This window comes from Stomoxys calcitrans, chromosome 1, assembly GCF_963082655.1.
Source record: "Stomoxys calcitrans chromosome 1, idStoCalc2.1, whole genome shotgun sequence".
Lineage (NCBI taxonomy): Eukaryota > Metazoa > Arthropoda > Insecta > Diptera > Muscidae > Stomoxys > Stomoxys calcitrans.
In genome coordinates this window covers 232503739-232525335 of record NC_081552.1, presented here as the reverse complement: position 1 = coordinate 232525335, position 21597 = coordinate 232503739, and the positions used below count along the sequence as shown (strand labels likewise).

General features: G+C 41.8%; 1 protein-coding gene across 12 annotated transcripts in view; it reads right to left on the bottom strand.

The window, feature by feature from the left end:
- The window catches only part of LOC106091255 (PAN2-PAN3 deadenylation complex subunit PAN3), a 154867-nt gene that overhangs the window by 7544 nt on the left and 125726 nt on the right, over positions 1-21597 (bottom strand). For 11 of the 12 annotated variants that reach the window (XM_059360123.1, XM_059360103.1, XM_059360112.1 and 8 more), the window contains 10 exons: positions 18014-18526; positions 17455-17944; positions 13676-13792; positions 7464-7584; positions 7255-7380; positions 7047-7176; positions 6837-6973; positions 6439-6630; positions 6199-6361; positions 1914-2030 (listed from right to left, as the gene is read on the bottom strand). In XM_059360123.1, coding sequence (XP_059216106.1) covers positions 1920-2030; positions 6199-6361; positions 6439-6630; positions 6837-6973; positions 7047-7176; positions 7255-7380; positions 7464-7584; positions 13676-13792; positions 17455-17944; positions 18014-18526 — 2100 coding nt within the window. In that variant the 3' untranslated portion in view covers positions 1914-1919. The remainder of the gene's footprint in view (positions 1-1913; positions 2031-6198; positions 6362-6438; positions 6631-6836; positions 6974-7046; positions 7177-7254; positions 7381-7463; positions 7585-13675; positions 13793-17454; positions 17945-18013; positions 18527-21597) is intronic. The other variant, XM_059360143.1, reaches the window with a different exon arrangement.

Below are 21597 nucleotides of genomic sequence, written 5' to 3'. Positions count from 1 at the left end.
TGACAACACTTCGTCAGGGTCGAATTTTATACCCACCACCGAACGATTTTGATCAGCGTAAAAATCTAAGACGATCTTGCCATGTCCGTCCGTCTGTCTGTTGAAATCACACTACAGTCTACAAATAGAGATATTGAGGTGAAACTTTGCACAGACTGTTTTTTTTTCCATATGCAGGTTAAGTTTGAAAATGGGCTATATCGGACTATATCTTGATATAGCGCCCATGTAAGCCGATCCGCCAATTTAAGGTCCAAGGCCCATAAAAGCCACAGTTATCATCGGATTTTGATGAAATTTGGGACAGTGAATTGTGTTAGGCCCTTCGATATCTTCCTTCAATTTTGCCCAGATCGGTCAAGACTTGGATATAGCTGCCATATAGACCGAACCGCCGATGTAAGGTCTTAGGCCCATACAAGCCACATATATTATCCGATTTTGCTGAAATTCGGGACAGTGAGTTGTGTTAGGCCCTTCGGCAAATTTCTTCAATTTGGCCCAGATCGGTCCTGTTTTGGATATAGCTGCCATATAGACCGATCCGCCCATTTAGGGTCTTAGGCCCATAAAAGCCACATTTATTATCCGATTTTGCTGAATTTTTGGACAGTGAATTGTGTTAGGCCCCTCGATATCCTTCTTCAATTTGGCCCCAATCGGTTTAGATTTGGATATAGCTGCCATATAGACCGATCTCTCGATTTAAGGTGTTAGGCCCATAAAAGGCGCTTTTATGTCCCATGTCGCCAAAATTTGGGATAGTGAGTTTAGTTAAGCCCTTCGACATCCTCTTTCAATTTGGCCCAGATCGGTCCTGATTTGGATATAGGTGCCATATAGACCGATCTCTCGATTTAAGGGTTTGGGCTCATAAAAGGCGCATTTATTGCCCGATGTCGCCGAAATTTGGGACAGTAAGTGGTGTTAGACCCTTCGACATATCTCTTCAATTTGGCCCAGATCGGTCCTGATTTGGATATAGCTGCCATATAGACCGATCTCTCGATTTAAGGTGTTAGGCCCATAAAAGGCGCTTTTATGTCCCATGTCGCCAAAATTTGGGATAGTGAGTTTAGTTAAGCCCTTCGACATCCTCCTTCAATTTGGCCCAGATCGGTCCTGATTTGACCGATCTCTCGATTTAAGGTTTTGGGCTCATAAAAGGCGCATTTATTGCCCGATGTCGCCGAAATTTGGGACAGTAAGTTGTGTTAGACCCTTCGACATATTTCTTCAATTTGGCCCAGACTGGTCTAGATTTGGATATAGCTGCCATATAGACCAATCCGCCGATTTAAGGTCTTAGGCCCATAAAAGCCATATATATTATCCGATTTTGCTGAAATTTGGGACAGTGAGTTGTGTTGGGCCCTTCGACATATTTCTTCAATTTGGCCCAGATCGGTCCTGATTTGGATATAGCTGCCATATAGACCGATCTATCGAGTTAAGGTTTGGGGCCATAAAAGGCGCATTTATTGTCCGATGTTGCCGAAATTTGGGACAGTAGGTTAAGTTAAACCCCTCGACATATTTCTGCAATTTGGCCTAGATCGATCAAGATTTGCATATAGCTACCATATAGACCGATATCTGGATTTAAAGTCTTGGCCGATTTCACTGAAATTTGACAAAGTGTCTTATGTTATACTATTTGTTATACACAATTGAAAAATGACTTGCACTTATTAGTATTTGGTACAAATCGGAACATATTTCGATATAGCTGCTATGGGGCATAAGGTATGCATTTTTCACCGGATTTTGACGAACGGTGGTTTTTATATATATTCAAGGTGATGAGTATCCAAAGTTCGGCCTGGCCGAACTTAACGGCTTTTTACTGGTTTTTTTGTAAGCAATATAAGGTGTCACTGCATTATATTTAAGAAAAATTTAAATTCACTTACCTATCATTATGAGGCAGCATTGGCCATTAATTCGGAAAATGCCTTTTCCAAACAATTTTTGAGCTCAGCATAAGTAACAATTAGAACCGATTGTTCATCACGTGACATGAGTTGAACCTAAAGAGGAGAATAACAATAAATTAAAATAAAATTAGAACATATCCAACATTTTTATGCCCTACACCACTGTGGAAATAAATGCTAAGATGTATAACACTGTGGGACACAAAAATAAACAAGAACGAGCAAGTCAATTTTAAGGAGGTGAAAATTGTCGATTTTTGAATGGAAAGTCTCGCTGAGTGCCAATGATACTCGAGATGACAAGGCGAGTTATTGGCGCCTTCAAATAATCAATGGCCAACATCGGCGTCTGTTCCCAGGTTAGGGACGAGCGTCGGATCTTGGGCCACAACGAGGGATACATGTGCAATCCCACAAAACCCATGCGATTGGGACGCTGGGCCAGTAACCCGCCCCCGGAAATCTATGAGAACTACTATGAGAAACGAAGGAATAGTAACAAGTAAAAGCATGCTAAGTTCGGCCGGGCCGAATCTTATATACCCTCCACCATGGATCGCATTTGCGAGTTCTTTTCCCGACCGATTCAGACCATAATAAACACGTATGTTGGTGGTCATGAGAGGATCCGTCGTAAACATTTCAGGCAAATCGGATATTAATTGCAACCTCTAGAGGTTCAAGAAGTCAAGATCCCAGATATGTTTATATGACAGCTATATCAGGTTATGAACCGATTTGAACCATACTTGACACAGTTGTTGGATATCATAACAAAACACGTCGTGCAAAATTTCATTCCATTCGGATAAGAACTGCTCACTCAAGAGGCTCAAGAAGTCAAGACCCAAAATCGGTTTGTATGATAGCTATATCAGGTTATGTACCGATTTGAACCATACTTGACACAGTTGTTGGATATCATAACAAAACACGTCGTGCAAAATTTCATTCCATTCGGATAAGAATTGCTCACTCTAGAGGCTCAAGAAGTCAAGACCCAAGATCGGTTTATATGGCAGCTATATGAAAACATGGATCGATATGGCCCATTTAAAATCCCAACCGACCTACACTAATAAGAAGTATTTGTACAAAATTTCAAGTGGCTAGCTTAAGTCCTTCGAAAGTTAGCGTGCTTTCGACAGACAGACGGATATGGGTAGATCGACATAAAATGTCACGACGATCATGAATATATATACTTTATGGGGTCTCAGACGAATATTTCGTCTGAGACAATTTGTGTTTGTATATCAGTTTGTTTGTTTATGTGTTCCTTATAGACTCAAAAATGGCTGAACCGATTTTCTCGACACCGTGGTGAAAATAGGGTAATACATTTTTTGATATCTGAAGGGGGCGGGCGGACCCTCCCCCTTACCCTAATTTTCAGAAAACGCCAGATCTCATTGATGGGTGGTGCGATTTAAGCGAAAATTTGTGTGCTCTCTTATAGTAACCTAAAAATTAAAATTTGGTTTCCAAATTTTGGATGGGGTACCTAGGGGGGAAGCCCCATCCCCAAAACCTACAGTATATATATATATAGACCAATAACGGCAATATGGGGCTCAAATGAAAGGTATTTAAGATTAGAAAACGTATCTGATGTGCAATTGTCGGACTAAGTGTTTGGGGGACCACTCCAACCCCCTCCTAGGGGGGAAGCCCCACCCCAAAACCTACAAAATATATATATAGACCAATAACGACAATATGGGACTCAAATGAAAGGTATTCAAGATTAGAAAACGTATCTGATATGCAATTGTCGGACTAAGTGTTTGGGGGACCACCCCAACCCCCACCTAGGGGGGAAGCCCCACCCCCAAAACCTACAGTATATATATATAGACCAATAACGACAATATGGGACTCAAATGAAAGGTATTTAAGATTAGAAAACGTATCTGATATGCAATTGTCGGACTTAGTGTTTGGGGGACCACCCAAACCCTCATAATAGCCCAAAGTCGGACATATTTACTCACCATGGCAATTAGGACTCAAATGGAAGGTATTTACGAGTAGAATACGAATTTGATATCCAAATGTGGTATCAAGTTTCTGGGGTTCCACCCCTTCCCCAAAACACCCCCAAACAGAAATTATTTTTATGACCATGGCAATATGGGGCTCAAATAAATGGTATTTGAGTGTAGAATACGAATCTGATATCAAAATGTGGGACCAAGTGTTTGGGAGGCCGCCTCTCCCCAAAAACATCCCCCCAAGGGGACAAATTTACGACCATAGCAATATGGGACTCAAATAAATGGTCTTTGGGAGTATAGCACGAATTTGATATCAATATTCGGGAGTATCTATAAGGCCACCCCACACCCATAACACCACCCATATACGAAGTATTTGCTGACCATTGCAATATGGGGCTGAAATTAGAGGTATTTTAAAGTAAAACACGAATATGATATATATTTTCAAGGCCAGGTCAAAGAGTGGCCCACCCCCTATCCCCCTAAACACCGCCAAACCGGTCATATTTGTCGACTATGGAAATATGGGGCTCAAGTGAAAGTTGTTTGAGAGTAGACCACAAATCTGATATCAATATTCGGGACAAACTGTCTAGGGGACGTCCCATCCTCATAACAACACCCAAATAGGACGTATTTGCTCACCCAGACAATTTGGATCTTCAAGACAGTGGAGCTCGATATTGAAAGTTTTTGGGGCCCATACTCCAAACCGAACATATTTACTGACTTTTGCAATAAGGGGTTTAAATGAAAGGTACTTAAGATAAGAAAACTAATTTGACATCCAATTTCGAGGCATATGCCAATATGGGGTTCAAATAAATGATATATAGATACATAAGAACAGAGCACAATGCATATATATTTTAAGGGCTTAGAGTTTGGGGGACCACTGCACTCCACAATATACCCCTAAATCGGGCATATTACCAACCATGTCATTGTGGGGCTCATATGAAAGGAAAAGGAGCAATTTTCTGAGTGTCTACCCCTTTCCCAAAATAGACCACAAACAGCAATTATTTACTGACCATCGCAATATGGGGGTCAAATAAAGGTATTTGGGAGTAGAATACGAATATCCAAATGTGGGACCATGTATTTGGGGCACCGCTTTTTCACCAAAAACCCCCCACAAGGGTAACAATTTGCCGACCATGCCAATATGAAAGGTATTTGAGATTAGAAAACTACTATGATAACCAATTTTGGGGCCAAGTGTTTGGGGGACGCCTTATCCTATAAACTCTACTTAAACCAATGGCAATATGGGTTTTAAATAAATGGTATTTGAGACAAGAGCGCGATGCTGATATTTTTTTCAGGGTCAAATGTCTAGGGGTCTCCCAAATCAGAAATCATTAGAATATCGGGCGGAAATAAAATTTTTTAGAATGGCATTAAACCCTCCGAGCGAATTCTTGGTCCATTAAAGATCATTTGGAATTCAGATAAAGGCACTTATTGGGTTGCCCAAAAAGTAATTGCGGATTTTTTTAAAAAGAAAGTAAATGCATTTTTAATAAAACTTAGAATGAACTTTAATCAAATATACTTTTTTTACACTTTTTTTCTAAAGCAAGCTAAAAGTAGCAGCTGATAACTCACCGAAGAAAGAATGCAATTACAGAGTCACAAGCTGTGAAAAAATTTGTCAACGCCGACTATATGAAAAATCCGCAATTACTTTTTGGGCAACCCAATACATTGTTATAGTGCTGGTCAAGCGATATACATATACTATTTTTCGTTGGAGGCCACCGTAGCGCAGAGGTTAGCATGCCCGCTTATGACGCTGAACGCCAGGGTTCGAATTCTGGCGAGAACATCATGAAAATTTTCAGCGGTGGGTATCCCCTCTGGCTACATTTGGGGGTACTGTACCATTTGGTATGGTAGCCATGTAAAAACTTCTCCACAAAGAGGTGTCGCACTCCGGCACGCCGTTCGGACTCGGCTATAAAATGGAGGTCCCTTATCATTGAGCTTAAAACTGGAATCGGACAGCACTCATTAATATGTGAGAAGTTTGCCCCTGTTCCTTAATGGAATGTTCTTGGGCAAATTTGCATTTGCTTTTCCATTTTTATTAAAAGCTCTTTAATTGTTGAAAATAAATATTCAAAGGATAATTTTGTTCCACATAAAGTAAAAGAAGGAGCAGCGGAGCGGGCCCGGGTCAGCTAGTCTCCAATACAATAGAGCAGTAAAAAAACAAAAAATCATATACACAACTTCTTTTGAATACCCCTACTTACCCTTTCTAATGAGCCAGCATCAAGTTTATTCAAACATTGTACAATATGTGCGTGATCTAACCATGGTCGGCCTTCTTCAGTGACGGAATGAAATAAATAATCACGGAATAATTTCAACATATATCTATCACCAATTTCAGACCAAGTACAATCCAAATTAAATCTGAGAAAAACAAAAAAACAAAGGTTAAGTCAAGTGGCGTATAAAGGACTTTCAAGGTGAGAAGTGGAGGCACTTACTCTGGTCTCTCGTTAATACAATTCAATTTCACCAATATTCGGTAAAGGCGTCCATTTTCCATTTCCTTGGCAAGTTCATCTTCTTGCATATCACATTGAGCTTGCAAGGCATCCAATTGCGTATAAAATCGTGCACCAATCATAGGCATTAAATCGGTGACCGAACGTCTTTGAGTCGTTGTAAATAGATAACTGTAAGGGAAAGGGAAAAGCATTTAAGAAATATGATACAAAAAGGTCATTGAAATATGGTAAATGAAAGAGTCCATGGTTTGCTCCTTGGCTTTGTTTCTATAATAGACCTCAATTGGTGTATTTTTCTTTACATATCTTAAGTTTAAACCCCATAACATAGAAGATGACGATACAAACCGGCTACTTATCCATTTTAAACTTACACAATAAAATTTCTCAAATCGGAGGAGTAATGACGTGAGACCATCTCAATGCTTGATTGTACATTGTCGCGTTGTACCGATTGTAAGCATCTGCAAGCCAATGCTAATACTAAACGACCCAATGCTGTGAGATCCTCCTGAAATTTTCAAAATCAGATTTGAAGACATCATATATGTATATAGGACATGCTCGCATCATGTATAACACACCTGTTGATGCATGCTAACAACAGCCAATGGATTCGCAACATTGGGATCAAACTGTGCGATATCACTTGTGCCACTAAAACTAAAACGTATACGCTTGCCGGTAACAATAATCTTTGTTGGATCCAAACTTCTAAATCAAATGAAAGAAAAGTGTATAGCTAAACATCCCAAGAGCCTAAGATATGATTGTTGGGTAACTTCAACTCACCTGCAGGCCAAACCAGCTTGATGGATTGCACGTAGACCAGCGGTTAATTGCATTATTATTGCCCAAATTTTAGCTTCGGGTAAAAGTGGACCATTGCCCGTTGTACGTTGTAAATTGCTTTTATGACTGTACAAACAAAAAAATCACAAAAAGAAAATTCCCATATTATGTATTTTGTATAAAGTTTAGGATTGAATTGTTTTAAATACCTGAAGGGGCGTGCTTCGCCCTGGAATGGATCATTGTAGCCATTACTTTCTGGCGGTGGTGTGAAATATTTCGCTAATAACGTATGTGATTGTGGATGATAGTCGTAGACTAATACTAATGCTGTAAGTATTAAAAAAAAATTAGTAATTATTAAAAAAAATAATATTTATATATGGGGCTTTCCATGAAAAATTGATAATGAAGTAAAAAAAATCATTATAGCAAAATCATTATGGCAAAGAAGCCACTTTAATCAAAATAGTGGCATTCTGGCTTAAGAATAATAAGGCAGCAGGAGCCGATGGTTAGCCTGCTGAACTTTTTAAGAAAGGATCAAGAGCCAAAGTGTCAGCTTGTGTGTAAAATAACGAATAAAAATGAAAAAAAAAACGTTTCAAGGCTATTCAATCCTTTATGAGGTTGCAATTAAAAAAGACAGCCTATCTTGTGGACTTGTTATATCCTCCACCATAGGATGGGGGTATACTAATTTCGTCATTCTGTTTGTAACTCCTCGAAATATTCGTCTAAGAACCCATGAAGTATATATATTTTTGATCGTCATGACATTTTAAGTCGATCTAGCCCTGTCCGTCAGTCTGTCCGTCCGTCTGTCGAAAGCACGCTAACTTTCGAAGGAGTAAAGCTAACCGCTTGAAATTTTGCATAAATACTTCTTATAAGTGTAGATCGGTTGGGATTGTAAATGGACCATATTGGTTCTTAATTTGATATATCTGGGATATTGACTCCTTGAACCTCCAGAGGGCGTAATTATGTTGTTGTTATTGTTGTAGCAGTTTATTGTGTTCTATCTTTCGTCTGCTTGATTCTGTTGAGTGTCAAGACCCAGGAACTCTGCGACTAAGATGGGGTGCGTCCACAGGGATCTGGCTCTGGGTCGAGAGGGTCTGGCCGGGCAGTTAAACAGGTGACGTGTATCGTGCGGTCCCTGGTTACAATCGGAACATACATCTTGCACGTCGGCATCAATCCTAGCTCTGTGGGAATTGAGGCGGCTGCATCTGGCGGAACGTAATTGAGGCAGAACCACTCTGGTTTGCCGGGGGAGTTCGATTTCTTCGGGTGCAATGGGTGGCGGTCCTTCTCCAAGGACTGCATTCACCCGGTAGCCATTTACCGCATGTGCTACCGTGTCTGCATGAATGTTGTCAAGACTAGCTTGATATGCCGCTCGATCTAGAGGTTCTCTCTTGTAGCGCTAAACCTCACGTTCTAGATCGTGTAGATCTACCTTAAGGCTTCTGGGCGGTGGATATCTATCCACAAGATGACGATTTGGATGGTCTGATGGCGATAACAGCCCAAAAGGTATTGCTTGGATAGCATGTAGTTATGTCTTTGTACTGGTAGGATCTTTGTCTCCTGACTGATGGAGGTGGTTCACATGAGAACTGAGGAGACAGCCCATCGCAGTTCGGAGGGCGGCATTCGGATAGATCTGAATATTATTCCACTGCGTGTCACAAAGTTGACGAGACCACACTGGCGCTGCATAACTTACCACAGACCGGCCAATTGCTTTGTATGTGGTCAACAAGGTTTCTTTGTCTACACCCCAAGTGCTCCCCAAAGTGACTTGAGGACCTTGTTGCTACTTTTGACTTTATCGCAAATTGCTGTGGCATGTGGGGAGAATGTGTAAGAGCTGTCAAATGTGATGCCAAGTATTTTGGGACACTTGATGGTCGGTATCATTTCTCCATCGACCATCACAGTCAGCTCAGTGTTCACCTCACGCGTATTTGTAGTGAACAATGTGGTTGAAGATTTGTTGGCAGATATCTTCAGATTTCTCGCAGCGAAATATGAGGCAAGCTCGTAGAGGTAGACGTTCAACCTATCGCAGATGTCAACAATGGGTGGGGGACCTGATGCCATCATGGTACAATCGTTTGCATATGATACTGTCTCTATGCCGTCTGTAGGAAGTGGAATGGAGGATAGGTAGAGGTTAAACAGTGCCGGAGATATCACCCCACCTTGGGTAACTCCCTGTTTCACTCTACGGTGTTTCGACTTCTTATCCCTAAATGACTGGGGACCACACAGATAATTCGCGACCCATCGTTTCAGGCCTGGCTGGAGGGACGTGTTGGCGATGTCCTCAAATAATTTGGCATGGCTGACCGTGTCTAATGCCTTCCCCACCTTGGGGAACTCCCTGTTTCACTCTACGGTGTTTCGACTTCTTATCCCTAAATGACTTGGAACCACACAGATAATTCGCGACCCTGGCTGGAGGGACGTGTTGGCAATGTCCTCAAATGGCTGACCGTGTCGAATGCCTTCGATAGTTCCAGTGCCACGAGGACCGTCCTATCACATGGCCTGGGCTGATTGAAGCCACGGCAAATGTGTGTGGTGATGGCATGCAAAGCGTAATTAAAGGCGTAATTATTATCCAATTTGGCTGAAATTTTGTACAACGGCTTCTCCTATGTACTTCAACATCCCTGTTAAATATGGTCTGAATATACCGAATAGACCGCTATAGCCTGATACAGCTCCCATAAAAACCGATCTCTCTATTTTACTTCTTGAGCCGCTAAAGGTTGCAATTCTTACTCGAATTGGCTGGAATTTTACACAATTACTTCCACTTGATATAGCTCCAATATTAAATCAATTCTTTTCTTTTATCCTTTATTTGCCTAAAAAGAGATATCGGGAAAAGAACTCGACAAATGCGATCTATGGTGGAGGGTATATAAGATTCAGCCCGGCCGAACTTAGCACGCTTTTACTTGTTAAAATTCAATTCTTAAGGTTTTAACAAACGCAGACATTAACAGGTACTGCAGCCTTTGGAAATGGATCAGGGAGTAAACGGAGACAAAAACCAAGTAAATCAACGTTCAAGGCGTTCAAACGTTGAAAACGTATCCATAAAAACACTGAACTTTGCTAGGTTAGGTTAGGATGAAGGGCACTCGTTTAGCAATCCTTAGTCGCTAGCTGCTTCACTCGTAGATCGCAATTCCTCCCGGCACGAGATAGCTGTGAGCACCACACAGGCTGAAATATTGAGGTCCGATCTGTGTGGTGTTCATTGCTCTCAAGAGAAGCTTAGCTGCGAGTTACCGGGCAGGTAAATAGGCTGCGGATAGCGAAATGCTCCATACGGAGTAACTCAAACGGCAGTCGCGGACAATCAGCGGTATCGAGCGGAGAGTCTCAGTGTGAGGTCGGGTGAAATGCTCTATACGGAGTAGCTCAAACCGCAGTCGCGGACAATCAGCGATATCGAGCAGAGAGTCTCAGTGTGAGGTCGGGTGGCACCGGCTCTTGCATAAGTACTGTTGTTGTTGTTGTAGCAGTGTGTTCTACATCAAGGCGGCAGCCCTTGCCGATGAAGGATTTTATCGGCTCAGTCCGGTAAGTACAACCCGCTGCCATGGGATTGCGCACAAATAGTGAGTGCCTATCATGCTCGATATGACAAGGCGAGTTATTGGCGCCTTTAAATAACCAATGTCCACCCTGTTCCCGCGGCGATTGGTCTTTTGGACCGGAACGAGCTTGCTTATCTACCAAGAGCTTGGTGAGGATCACCACCTGCACATGAAAATGTGGCTACAACAACAACTACCCTAATTCCTGCCCAGCCAAATCCCTTTGGACGCACCCCATCTCAATCGCAAAGTTCCAGGATCTGCAGACGAAAGATCTTAAACTTAAAGCTATCTCCCACAGAGCTCACAAATTATCGATAATCGAAACATTCGATATTTTCGATATTTCTTATAATAAATATCGATAGTATTGATATTGGTTTGCCCAAAAAGTAATTGCGGATTTTTCATATAGTCGGCGTTGACAAATTTTTTCACAGCTTGTGACTCTGTAATTGCATTCTTTCTTCTGTCAGTTATCAGCTGCTACTTTTAGCTTGCTTTAGAAAAAAAAATGTAAAAAAAGTATATTTGATTAAAGTTCATTCTAAGTTTTATTAAAAATGCATTTACTTTCTTTTAAAAAATCCGCAATTACTTTTTGGGCAACCCAATATTATCGTTAGTTTCCCATCACCTGTATTTCAAACAAAAATTAGAAGTAACAAGTAAAAGCGTGCTAAGTTTGTCTTGGGAACCCACCACCATGGATCCTGTAAAAAATTTAGTTGCAAGGGCATAATTTTATTCTTCATACCAAACTTCTGAGAAACCAGCAAAATTGAAGCTTCTAGCAACCGAACAAGGATGATCGAGAGACGGGTTTACATGAGAGCTATATAAGGTAATAGACCGATTTGGACCGTACTTGGCACAGTTGCTAGAAGTCTAAACAGAACAAAAATTGCAAATTTTGCCCATGAACATTCCACTAAGGAACAGGGGCAAATTTCTCACATATCAATGAGTGCAGTCCGATTCAAGTTTAAGCTCGAAGATAAGGGGACTCATTTTTATAGCCGAGTCCGAACGGCGTGCCACAGTGCGACACCGCTTTGGGGAGAAGTTTTACATGGCATAATACCTCACAAATGTTGCCAGCATTAGGAGGGAAAAACCACCGCTGAATATTTTTTCTGATGGTCTCGCCAGCGTCATTGGCGGACATGCTAACCTCTGCGCTACGGTGGCTTAAACAGAACACTACATGAAAAATTGCAGCTAAATCGGATGAAATCGGGAGAACGGTTTATATGAGAGCTATATCAGGTTATGGACCGATTTGGACTGTAATTGGCACAGTTGTTGGAAGTCATAGCAGAACACTACATGCAAAATATCAGCCAAATAGGACAAAAATTGCGGCTTCCATGGGCTCAAGAAGTCAAATCGGGAGATCGGTTTATATGAGAGCTATGTCAGGTTATGGACCGATTTAGACCGTACTTGGCACAGTTGTTGAAAGTCATAGGAAAATACTAAATGTAAAATTTCAGCTAAATCGGACAAAAATTGCGGCTTCCAGATACTAAAGAATTCAAATTGGGAGATTGGTTTATGTGGGAGCTATATCTAAATCTGAACCGATATGGCCCATTTCCAATCCCCAACGCCCTACATAAATTTTAAGTCTTTGTGCAAAATTTCAAGTGGCTAGCTTTATGTGTTGGACATTATTAACCATCTAGAAAGTGATTCGCCGACCAGAAGTGATATTTTCATCGCCAATGTGAACCGCAGCAGTAAGCCATATGCAGTGGCAAAACCCTTAGTCCTGTCAAAAAGCAACCCTAAGGACCATCTGGTTGCTGGGCCACAGATATATCCCAAGAAATTTTAGAGCAAACGAACTTGCGAGACTATGAACTACCTTACACATTCCAGGGAAACTGGAATTTGTGGGTATGCCTCTAGCGAAAAGTAAGCTAAATCTTCAGGATTAGGGCCGAAAGGCAACAAATGACAGATACTCACAAAGGGGGGTTGTGAACACTCCAAAATTATGTGACCTACAGTAGACTTGAAGTGGTCTACTGCTCTGCTTTCGCTTGCTAGAATAGACCTCTCAGCCATTGTGTCCGTCATAACGGGTCACTGTTTGATCGGAAAACATGCTGACACACTAAAGGTTGCAAGCAACAACTTCTGTAAACACTGAGAGGACGTCGAGAAAGAAGCGACTATAGAACATTTGCTGTGTGTGTGTCCCGCACTGGCAGTCAGAAGGTTCTCATTTCTTTTTTAATGGTATTAACCGTATCAGCCATCAAGATCTTGTTCAAATATGCTTTTTGTATTCCACTACCTTTGACCTCACATCACTGTGGTCCAAAGATGAACGGGGTTTCTTCAGAGCAAGGCTTTTTGAAAAACAGCGTCCAATTCGTTAACAAAGGATGGCCTGAAATGTAGTACGAGAAAAAATTCAGGAATGTTCGAATTCCGCCCGGTCTCTGATCCCCTCAGTGGCAGACGTTTCACCTAATCGTTTATGATCCATATAGTCCCTCATCAATGCACGCTTTTATACACAGGCCAAAAGAAGAGTTTGGCGTTAAAGACCGGAAATTCGATTTTGATCTCGACAACCAATTGGAAGACCCTCCCTAGTGTGCTGTATGTACAGCAGCCTTTGGTGGAGTTATAATTACAAGAGTAAAACCCAAACTAAAACTAGGACATGCTTTAGAAATCCTTTTTCTTTACAAAATTTCTCATACACAATAGCATATAGCTTTCCAATTGTCGTGGAATGCTCCATACATTGTTGTAGAGATACCTAAATAAAAACTTACAGTTATCACCAAATGCTTTTGTTGTGAAGACTTCACGTAATTGTACCACATTTGAATGTTGCAACTTTTTCCACATTTCCACAACTGACATACATTTTGTTGATTGCAAACGGAAACCTAGAAAAAAGCCAAAGAAGAAAAAATATTAGTGAAATTATAAAAAAAAATCACACATTAAAACATCTATACCGGCATAGTCTACATCCTGACTAGAATATTCACCAAATTTTTTATTGTTGGTTATCTCTTCACCTAGGGACGGGACTCTAGCCATGTAAAACTTCTCTACGAACTGGTGTCACCCTAGGGCATGCTGTTTGGTGAGCTATAAACTTGTATCGGACAGCACTCATTGATATGAGAGAAGTCTTCCTGATGTTCCTACCATGGTGAGTAGTGATCATAGGCCAGTACAATTCCCTTTGGGGTCAAAAGCTTGTTAGGAATCCAAGCGGTAGTGCATATCAAGACTTATGCTAACAACGGTATATCACAAAGGTTGTGGTTGTGGCAATCCCATGGCAGCCGTTTGTACGCACCGGATTGACCCGATGGAATCTTCATCGGCAAGGGCTGCCGCCTCAGTGTACGTGTTCGTCTTTTTTCGTCATGGGAGAGGCACATCCCGAAGTGCCTTCTCCGTATGCTTCTATCTCGCCTGCGCTTGACGCTAGTGACCCATACATGGAATGTATGGGGGTAGCAGTCAGGTCTGGTACTGCCGAGATAGAGATATACAACGTATATATACCGCCGGTTGGTAGCTGTGTCCCGATTAATGGCCAGGCCTACAGCCCCGACGTAAGTGGGTTGCTTTTTGGCCATAGTCGTCTGGTTCTTGGGGATTTTAATGCACATCACTCGTCATGGCATTCTCCCCTAGGTAGCGACCAGCGTGGCATAGCTTTGGCAGAGCAGATAGATAGCTCCACGTTTTGCACGGTGAATGAGGATGCCCCCACTAGGATTACGAGGAGGTGCAGCAGCTCGCCAGACATCTCAATCGCATCCCCTGATCTCCTGAGTGACGTATCCTGGCAAGCCGTCATCTCTTTGGAGTCAGACCACCTCCCCATAATCCTCACCATCGACCGACTTCATAACCTCTGAGCGCCAGACGTTTATCAATTCTAAGAAGGCCGATTGGACTGGCTTCAGAGAGTATACCAATCGCCGCTTCAGTGAACTGCCACCCCCCCTCTGATGTGCTTGTGGCCGAGAGGAAATTCCGAGACATCATTAACGCAGCAGCCGCTCGCTTTATACCAGCCGGTCGAATACCCCAAGTGCGACCCAATTTCCCGGCGCAAACAGTGGTACTCGCAGACGAGCGTGATGGGATTCGTGCTATGGACCCCGCCAACCCCAGAATCAGCGAGCTGAATCTGGAAATAAACAGGGTAGTCAACGAACATAAGCGGAATTTGTGGCTGGAACACTTGGAGCAATGTAACTTAGGCACCGGTGCAGGCAAGAATCTGGATTCACCTGCAGTTGAGTGTCTTACTACTGTCCTCAACCTGTGCTTGAACACTCTTATAGTTCCCGATGTCTGGAAAATGGGCAGAGCGATCCCGCTACTGAAGCCTGGAAAGGACCCGAGTTTGGGGGAGTCGTACAGACCGTTCGACGATCTCCCTTCTCTCACCAGTAGCAAAGCCGTTTGAGGCATTACTCCTCCCGAGCCTCGTAGGAGAATTTCCATTCGCCAAGCATCAACACGGATTTCGGAGACTGCACAGCACAACAACAGCTTTTCAAGCCATCACCACACACATTTGCCGTGGCTTCAATCAGCCCAGGCCATGTGATAGGACGGCCCTCGTGACACTGGACCAATCGAAGCCATTCGACACGGTCAGCCATGCCAAACTAATTGAGGACATCGTAGACACTTCACTTCAGCCAGGCTGGGTCGCGAATTATCTATGTGGTCGCCAGTCATTTAGGGATAAGAAGTCGAAGCACCGTAGAGTGAAACAGGAAGTTCCCCAAGGTGGGGTAATATCTCCGGCACTGTTTAACTTCTAATTATCCTCCATTTCATCCCCCAAAGACGGCATAGAGATCGTATCATATGCGGACGATTGTCACCAGTCATTTAGGGATAAGAAGTCGAAGCACCGTAGAGTGAAACAGGAAGTTTCCCATGGAGGGGTGATATCTCCGGCACTGTTTAACCTCTAATTATCCTCCATTTCACCCGCTCCAGACGGCACAGAGATCGTATCAAATGCGGACGATTGTACGATCATGGCATCGGGCCCCCCACGTCGTTGAACGTCTACCTCAACGAACTTTCGCTGCAAGAAATCTGAAGATATCTGCCAACAAATCTTCAGCCACATTGTTCACTACAAATACGCGTGAGGGGAATACTGAGCTGACTGTGATGGTCGATGGAAAAATGATTCCGACTATCGAGTGTCCCAAAATACTTGGCGTCACATTTGACAGCTCTTACACATTCTGCCCACATGCCACAGCAATTTGCGATAAAGTCAAAAGTAGCAACAAGGTCCTCAAGTCACTTGCTGGCTGCACTTGGGGTGCAGACAAAGAAACCTTGTTGACCACGTACAAAGCAATTGGCCGGTCTGTGATAAGTTATGCAGCGCCAATGTGGTCTCGTCAACTTTGTGACACGCAGTGGAATAATGTTCAGATCTGTCAGAATGCCGCCCTCCAAACTGCGACGGACTGTCTCCTCAGTTCTCATGTGGACCACCTCCATCAGGAGACAAAGGCCTTACAGTGCGAAGACATGCTATCTAAGCAATACTTTTTGGGCTGTTGTCGCCATCAGACCATGCAAATCATCATCTTGTGGATAGATATCCACCGCCCAGAAGCCTTAAGGTAGATCTACATGAGGTGAGGTTCAGAGCTACAAGAGAGACCTTTTAGATCAGTCGGCATATCAGGCAGGTCTAGACAACATTCATGCAGACACGGTAGCAGATGCGGCAAATGGCTACCGGGTTAATGTAGTCCTTGGAGAACGACCGCCTCCCATTGCACCTGAAGAAATTGACTTCCCCCGGCAAACCAGAGTAATTCTGGCTCAATTACGTTCCGGCAGATGCAGCCGCCTCAACTCCTGCAGAGCAAGAATTGATGCCGACGTGCAAGATGTATGTCCCGATTGTAACAAGGGACCGCACGATACACGTCACCTGTTTAACTGCCCGGCCAGACCCACTCGACTCAGACCCAGATCCCTGTAGACGCACCCAATCTTAGTCACAGAGTTTCTGGGTCTTGACACTCAACAGATTTAAGCAGACGAAAGATAGAACACAATAAACTGTTGGAACAACAACAACCACACATAATGTCAAAATACCTAAGAAATATTAAGGCAGCAGAATTTCAGCGTTTCATAGATTAAAAGGCTGCTTTCGACCCTCCGCAAAGTACTTCCAACCATGTGGGATTTTGGTACCCCAGCTACTCAAAACTACTAGATTTTCCGTAAAGACCTAAACTGATGGTCGATTTTGATGTTACTCGATAACATTTTCCGTGAAGAACTCAACTGATGATCGAGTATCGAGGTTTCAGACAAGAAGACATACCTATATCGACGGTATCGTTATCATGGATTGACTATTGTGAGCTATAACAGCAACATTTGTTAAGCCAAGATATTTTTTTTAACCTGCTGGAGTTATCCTATGGCAGTGACAGTGACAGTGAATTTATTATAATTTTTTTAATTTTAATTCCTTTTTTAGCACAATGACGATTTGTCTATCTTCCCCCCGGCCAAAACTTACCATGTAATCTCCTTAGACAATATTTGATACCAGTTGTACTATGTGTTGCCTTATAGGTGGACGAGGGCAGAGTTAACTTGGCATGTAATGGCTGTACGGGCAACGATTCCAGTGGATACAATGAATGATAATTATCAATTTCCAATGGCAGGGCATGTTGTGCTGCTTCGCTGGCATCCATCAGTAAATTCGAGATCATATTTCGCGATAAAAGATCGCTACGCATTTTATCCGGCACAAAAAAGGCCGATTCCAGTTGAGTTTTCGGCTGCATTGTGATGACATTTGACGCAGGACCTGGATACACATGACCCGTATACAGCAGAGATGGTTGTACGGGCGTTAAAGGCGGACCACCCGCGGGACCGGTGTGATGTGATGAGACCACAGTATCGACTACGCCGCTGGCTCCAATACCAACAGAATTGGAATTTTGGCCGGTTGTGTGATTGGCAGTTGGATAAAAATAGACGGTGCCACCAACATTTTCCTGGAAAAAAAACAGGTAATCCAAACTTAGAAATCATAAGAATTAAAAAAATGTTTGGAGAATACTAACCTGATGCACACTGGCGGGCAATGTGGTGGGTATGGGCGAAGCATGTGGGGTTATGCGCGGCGGTGATTTCTCTCCTATGCTCGATGGAGACTCATTGCGCCGCAAGCTGGGCCGTCCACCTTTCAATGGTGTCGTTGTCATGCCTACGTAGCCCTGATTGCTATTCGGCGGTCCAATTTGTTGTGCGGCCCCACCGTTCACCAGACCGTGTTGGGACTGCTGCGCTTGCTGTTGCTGCAGGTGCGAGGGATGCTGTGTTTGTTGCTGATGGTGCTTCTGTTGTAATTGTTTTTGTTGTGCCACGGCGGCGGCTGTTGCTTTTTGCAGACCCAGCATAGACGGCGTACCATTGACGGACTTGCTGCTTGTACTTGTGGTGGGTGTTAGACCATTCACTGCATTACCGACACCATTAAGACCATTACTCAGCATAGGTGTATTGTGATACGGCGAATAAAAATTTGGCGATGAGCTGATGCGTGTTGGAATGAATTCGGGCGACTGCTGTGTTACCTGCAGTGGCAAAGGGGGGAAGTGTTTAAAAATGTTTAGTCATTGTATACATTCAGATGATGGTCAACTAAAGATCTATTTACATGACAATATATGTACAACAAGACAAACACTATGTATTTTACAAAACTAGGTCTATTACATGGAAACCAAATAATGCTAGGTGTAGTCACTACTTCAAGCCAGGCCCACAACAATTAGGATACTCTAACGACTCTAATCTATTTTCACATTTTTTTCATTCCCACTGTGCCGCTCACTTTCACAGTGAGGTATATTGCGTTAGTAGTCCAACAACTAACAAGGTATACCTTTAAGTCAAATGTTTAAAGAACGATTTTTTTTGAATCTTAACCTGGAATGTTCAGATCTATATAAAGAAATGGACCAATTACTATACTGGCGTATGTACTAGGAAAGTACAATGTCGATATTAGGCCTGTTCGCATAATTTTCCAGTAAAAATTTGCAGGAGAGTAAGCACAGCCTTTACACTCTTTTGCTTTTTATTTGAATTAAACAGCTGAACTTCATAAAACAGCTGTTCCATGCTGCAACAGAAATTCGGCAAACTCTCAATTACCAAACACACAAAATTGTGCTCGCTTTCTCGCATTCTCCCGCTCTCTTCTGTAACAATATGAGCAAATTTGGAAGTACAATGTCGATATTAGGTTTGTTCGCGTACTTTTCCAGTAAAAATTTGCAGGATAGTAAGCACAGCCTTTACACTCTTTTGCTTTTTATTTGAATTAAACAGCTGAACTTCATAAAACAGCTGTTCCATGCTGCAACAGAAATTTGCAAGCTCTCAATAACCAAACACACAAAATTGTTCTCGCTCTCTCGCATTCTCCCGCTCTCTTCTGTAACAATATAAGCAAATTTGAACAAATTTTTCAGTACGCGAACACATCTATTATCGCCAATTAGAGTGAGACATAAAACGACTACCCCGAAAGGAGACACACAGAATTATGGCTATTCGTTTAAACCCGGGGGGGGGGGGCATAATCATCTTGTCTCCACGAGGACACAACTCTAAATCTTTATTTTTGTTGTTGTAGTAGGGTGTTGAACACTGGGTTGGCAAGCCTTGCCGATGAAGGAACTCATTGGGTCAATCCGGTATGTACAACCGGCTGCAATAGGATTCGTATCAGAGAGCTGCAAGCGGTGGCATTTTTCTGATTTGCGGTATACTCATAAAAATGCGGTGTTAGTATCTATTGCCACCGCAATTGATGCGGTGTTACGACAATTACACTGATTTAGGTGGCAATCGTATGAATACTCGTACACTCATTTCCATGCTTCTGGTACCATCGCTTTTAAAATCGTCTTTGTACATTGCGGTATTTTGAGTGGATGAAAAACGAGAATGGATACACCGCATTAAAGCAATGCATTAAATTGAATCATAATTGCGGTGTTTCTTTTATTGCTAATATTTGTTATTGCTAATATTTAATTTCGTTCCTGAATACTAATTTTTGAAACATTTTTGGGAATCTTTTATGTTGAATTGTTGACCTTTAATATTTACAGCGGTCAAAAAAAGTATTCATCATTCAATGTTTTTTTTTTAATAAGTCTACAAAAGACAATTGGAATAAAAACATATTAAACTAATGATGCAGTAGTGCTTGTGTGATATATATGTACACAATTTCATTGTTTTTAAAGAAAAAAATAGTATTTATTGGAACAAAAAGGGCCATTTTACAGCTGAACACAAAAAATTAAACAAAAAAAGTATTCATCATTGCAAAAAAACAAAAAAATAAATAACATAATTTAAAAAAATTAATACTTTGTTATTCGACCACCGCGTCTTATAACTTCTTTTAAACGGTTTGACATCGATTGGACTAATTTAGCGGTTATATTTTGGTCTATATTAGTCCATTCCTCCATTATCACCTGTTGCATTTGACTCTTGCTCGAAAAATTGCGCGTTCTCAATTTGCGTTCGAGATGTTCCCAAAGATGTTCAATTGGGTTCAAGTCGGGACTTTGAGGAGGAGTTTTAATGACTTTGAGGCAGTTATACAGCATCCACATCTTGGTATTTAAAGCAGAATGTTTGGGGTCATTATCTTGATAATATTGAAAGTTATTACCAAGCCCAAGTTTTACAGCACTATCTTTTAAATTCCTCTTTAAAATGTCAATGTTATACTTATGATCCATTACTCCATTAATAATTTCAAGATTTCCCGCTCCTGAAGCCGCCATACACCCCCAAACCATTAAACCACCTCCACCATGTTTTACAGTAGGAACTGTGTTTCGTTCTTCAAGCTCTGTATTTGGTTTTCTGTACACTATGACCTTTCCATCGCACCCAAAAAGATTAAACTTGCTCTCGTCTGCAAAAATGACTGTTTTCCAAAATGATTCGGGCTGTTTTACATACATTTTTGCGAAGTTTAGCCTTTTCACTCGGTTTATTTTATTTATAAAGGGCTTCTTACGTGCAGTTCTTCCTCTGTAACTATGCCTTTTGAGTGTATTTCGAATTGTTTGTGTAGTAACTTCCTTCCCTAAATATTCCATAGTGTTTTTACGAAGAATGGTCGCATTTGTCTTCGAAGTTTTCTGAACTTGCCGCACTAGCCAACGCACATCTCCAACTGAAAGTGCTTTTGGTCGACCAGATCTTGGTTTATTGTCAACAGTTTTCGTTTCTGTCCACTTTCTGATGATGGATTGTATAGTAGATCGTGGTCTATTTAATATTTCACTGATAGTTTTTTGAGTTAAACCATTCCTGTGGTGTTTTATTATCAAAACTTTTACCTCATCAGAAACCTCGTTTTGCTTACGACCCATTTTGACAAAAACTATATTTTCAATGAAATTAAATATTTGCTGTCAAGGGCAAAGCCTCCTTTACTAAATAAAACAGAAAAGGGGGATTCCCAAATAATATTTGAATTTGACTTTGATGATAGCACATCAATGATGAATACTTTTTTTGTTCTGTTTTTGGTGTTATTATATAAAATTGCATTTTTTGCGCTAATTAAATTTATTTTTTGAATTTATTTTAAAACATATTACGAAAA